Raw genomic sequence first — 3,921 nt, 5'->3', positions numbered from 1 at the left:
TATAAAAACAAAATAATTGCTGGGCATTGCGGTGCACGCCTTTTATCTCAACATTTAGGAGGCAGAGGCAGATGGATCTCTGAGTACAAAGTCAGCTTAGTCTACACTGAGTTCTAGGATAGCCAGGACTCTGTAAAGGGATTCTGTCTCAAAACAAAACAAAACAAAACAGCAATAACAAAATATTAAAGAGTGACAACGACTATGCAATTGCATTAATATTAAATTTCCCTTAAGCTGGAGTACAGAAACAGAAACTACTGTCATGTGACCTCGGTGTGATCAAACACTGACCAGAGCCATTTGGTGTAGGAAAGGGTTTATCTCCTAACTTATAGTCCATCATTCAGTGAAGTCAGGACAAAGTCAGGGCAGACACTGAAGAGGAGATCACAGAGAAATACCGACTTGCTCTCCATGAGTCTCTCAGCTTGCTTTTTTTTTTTTATATAACCCAGGGTCAACCCGTGTGGTTGAGCCCTCCCATATCAATCATTAGTCAAGAAATGCTTCTTGATTAATGCAGACTTGCCTACAGGCCAATCTGACAAAGGCATCTTCTCAATTGAGGCTCCTCTCCCAGGTGACTCTAGCTGTGTCGAGCTGACTACACACTAACCAGCACAGTTATGTTCCCCAAAGCGCGTCGTTGGAACCCACCGCCACAACTCTAATCATTACAGTATAAGTGCCCTCAACTGCTTGGCACTGGGTTAAATCAGCACCATGCACTGAGAGGAAATGAGAGTGCATGAAAGCCATGCACGGACACAAGCAGAACTGCCTGCCCACCTGAGCCTTGTCATCCGACAGGAAACAAGGCAGAGCTGACAACTATCTAGGTAAGCGAAGAGATGCTAAACACACCCTGTCGCTGGGAAGGAGGACGGGGAATTAAGGTTAACACAGGAGCAGTAATGGGACATCCACTGGGTCACTCTATCACAAGCCGGAGGAACAACTATCAATAAAATCAGCTATGTAGATTTGAGGGGCCTATGGAATCGAGGCAGTATCCTGAAAATAAGCGCCTGGCTTTAAAAAGAAGCAACGAGGTGATTTGGGATGGCTGGGAGAGGTAATATCCATCTCAGAGAAGCTTGTTTTAAGTTTTGCCTCTCTCTCCTTTGACACCCATCTTATTCTGCACTGTGGCAAAGCCCCACCGGCACCTTCAGATTATTACGTTTTGGAGGTACTGTCTCTTATTCATTTAGGCTAGTTAGAAGTTGAGAAGCAACGAAGCCTAACAGCTCACATCTTAGCCCTGCCTACTTGTATTTAAGGTGGAAAGGCAGCTAAGGAAGCAAATTTCATAATGTCACCATGCACGGGGCCTTTGTTTGTTCAGTCACACTATGTATCTTATGATACTTCCTTTACTTCAATGTCCTCATCTGAAACGGTGACAAAAGCATCCACCCTACCGAGCAACCGTGAGGGTTAATATAAAATAATCTTAGAAGAGGTAAACGGTGCTAATGCTATCATCAGCAACACTGTCCTTCAGTTCCAGGAAGAATGAGAGCCCCGAGAACCCTTTCTAGAAAAGTATGTGTGCTCAGCGGTTTGCATCTGGGAAATAAAATAACGGGACTCAGATACCTAAGAAATACGTTTTTCAGGTACTATTATGAATTTCCCCAGACAATCTTAACTATGTGTCTTGCTTCAAAGTTTGTATTCGCAGAGAATTTACTTATGCCTAAATGAATAGACACCTACCAGCCTGGGTACCTGTTAGAAAACAAGGTTTTTTTGTTCGTTTGTTTTTGTTTTTGTTTTCTAGATTATTAGCTGGAAGCATCTATACATAGAGCTGACGAGGGACCAGAGCCCCGAGATGTGGGCTACCAAACCACTGGATAGTTATCAAGAAACCTCAACCCTGAACGATGCTAATGACTGATAAAGAACATGGGGGCTCCATAATGTAATTAGACTCAGATTATTCCAATACAAGCTTCCACTCGGCTTTAATTTTCCTCCTTAATTGGGAACCCAACGCTTAAAAACACTATTTAGGAACCCAAGAGTGTTGCTTTAGAAAAGAGACTCCGGAAAGGGCCAGGTAGACGAGACAGTAGTTTTGTGACCCAAACCCTTTTTCACTTCACTTGCCATATTTGACGGGTGCGTTCACCTCCACCGACGCCTGGGGGTCGATGTCGTCCGACAGAATGGCCATCTCCTGCCGAGCAGCATCATACTTGACCTGCAGGCTGTCCAGGCCGCGCGCCCCGTGCTCCACGCCGCACACCGCCACCTGCACGCGGTCGCCGTCCGGGTGCGCAAGGGGATCCAGGGGCCTCACGGCCAGGTGGCAAGGGAGCCGCGCCCTCAGCCGCCCAAACGGGCTCACCTGCAGCGTCCACTCCCTCAGAGCCCCACGCGCCAGGCCGGCCCCAGATTCATCGGGCGCCGATCCCTGCCGCTGCGCCCCACTGGAGCCGCACGTCCGAGCCCCGAGAGCTCCGACCAAGGCGCCCGCCCGCACTCTGGACGCGCAAGGAGGGAGGCGGCCGAACATGCTCTCCCTTGGAACGCTTCAGCCTTGGCTCGCTGGTCCCCGGACCACACGAACCACGAGCTGCGTCGGGTCAGTCACAAAGGCGACAGCCTGCACGGCTCCGCCAAGGAAGAACGAGCCAGGCCCCCAGCACAGTACTTAACGCCTTAAATCCCGGTAGGAAACTTAAAACTTCAAAGAGCCTAGTTGAAACCCTGACCTGGACAAGTCACCTATTTCCGCCCCTTTGGCGGAGGCCATCGGGATATGTAGTTTTAAAGGAGCCAAACATCAAGGTGTTCTGGTAACTGTGAAACTACATATCCCAAGAGACAGTGCGCTGAATACACAGACTGACAGCTGATTGGTAAAGGAGCCCCCGCTCCCCCCTCGTTGCTTTCCCGTTGCTTCAAGCCCATTGGCCAAGAGAGCAGAGGAAGAAAAAAAGTTAATGTAACTGACCAATAGGAAGAGTAGAAGGGACAGGATAAACTCAGCTGTGTGGTTACTTTGGATACCAAGGACGCGACTCTTAGGAGAGGGTGAAGTTTTGAAGGGAGACCTCAGGGACCAAAACACACGGAGAAAAATAAGAGTCTAAACAAGGATCAGGACCAAAAGAAAGGGTAAGAAACAGCATGTTTATAGATGGGAATCAGATTCAAAGTTAGGAATACTTTCTTTAGGTGGTTAGAACCAAACTTCACCAAACTAATGTGGATTCCCTGGGAATAGAGAATCCCCCTAACAAGAGACCTTGGCATGAGAGGACAGACCCGTTCTGTTGCTTTCTCCCTTCTCTGTCCTTTAAGGGAACTCCCACTTAGATAGTAAATACTAGATAGAAAAAGTGTTAGAAGCCGGGTATGGTGACGCACGCCTTTAATCCCAGCACTCAGGAGGCAGAGGCAGGTGGATTTCTGAGTTCGAGGCCAGCCTGGTCTACAAAGTGAGTTCCAGGACAGCCTGGGCTATACAGAGAAACCCTGTCTCGAAAAAGAAAAAAGAAAAAAAAAAAAGAAAAAGAAAAAGTGTTAGAATTCTGGCTCTTTCTTAACTGTGAGTAGTTATCTTAGGCCAGTCATTGGGTGCCTTTGGGTTTTACTATTTGCTTATAAAATGATGACACTATCTTCCTTGCCTTGTGTAGAAGGTTTTTTTTTTTTCATTTTTTTACCACATTTATCAAACAAAACAATGGACAACAAAGCAGTGCACAGTATACAAAACAAAGTATTTTAGGAATGGTGTATGTCTATGTTGCTAAGAGATTTGGAGACGTTTGAACTTGGTTAGAGAACAGTCTTGATCTCTTTCCCTGCAACTGACCCTTAGCTTTAATGGTAAAATAAAATCTCTCTCTCTCTCTCTCTCTCTCTCTCTCTCTCTCTCTCTCTCTCTCTCTCTCTCTC

The 3,921-nt window shown here is 46.7% G+C and overlaps 2 protein-coding genes across 3 annotated transcripts in view; one reads left to right on the top strand and one right to left on the bottom strand.

Annotated features, from left to right (window-relative positions):
* Fam185a (family with sequence similarity 185 member A) overlaps positions 1-2,795 on the bottom strand; it is a 56,396-nt gene extending 53,601 nt beyond the window's left edge. The window contains exon 1 of one of the 2 annotated variants that reach the window (XM_021162794.1): positions 2,122-2,795. In XM_021162794.1, the coding sequence (XP_021018453.1) occupies positions 2,122-2,530 (409 nt within the window). In that variant the 5' untranslated portion in view covers positions 2,531-2,795. The remainder of the gene's footprint in view (positions 1-2,121) is intronic. The other variant, XM_021162795.2, reaches the window with a different exon arrangement.
* A 227-nt stretch (positions 2,796-3,022) lies between these two features.
* The window catches only part of Ccdc146 (coiled-coil domain containing 146), a 124,835-nt gene continuing 123,936 nt past the window's right edge, over positions 3,023-3,921 (top strand). Inside the window, exon 1 of the mRNA XM_021163157.2 lies at positions 3,023-3,135. The gene's annotated coding sequence lies outside the window, so the exon portion shown is untranslated. The remainder of the gene's footprint in view (positions 3,136-3,921) is intronic.

This window comes from Mus caroli, chromosome 5 (assembly GCF_900094665.2).
Source record: "Mus caroli chromosome 5, CAROLI_EIJ_v1.1, whole genome shotgun sequence".
Classification (NCBI taxonomy): domain Eukaryota; kingdom Metazoa; phylum Chordata; class Mammalia; order Rodentia; family Muridae; genus Mus; species Mus caroli.
This window is presented reverse-complemented; position numbering and strand designations above follow the sequence as displayed.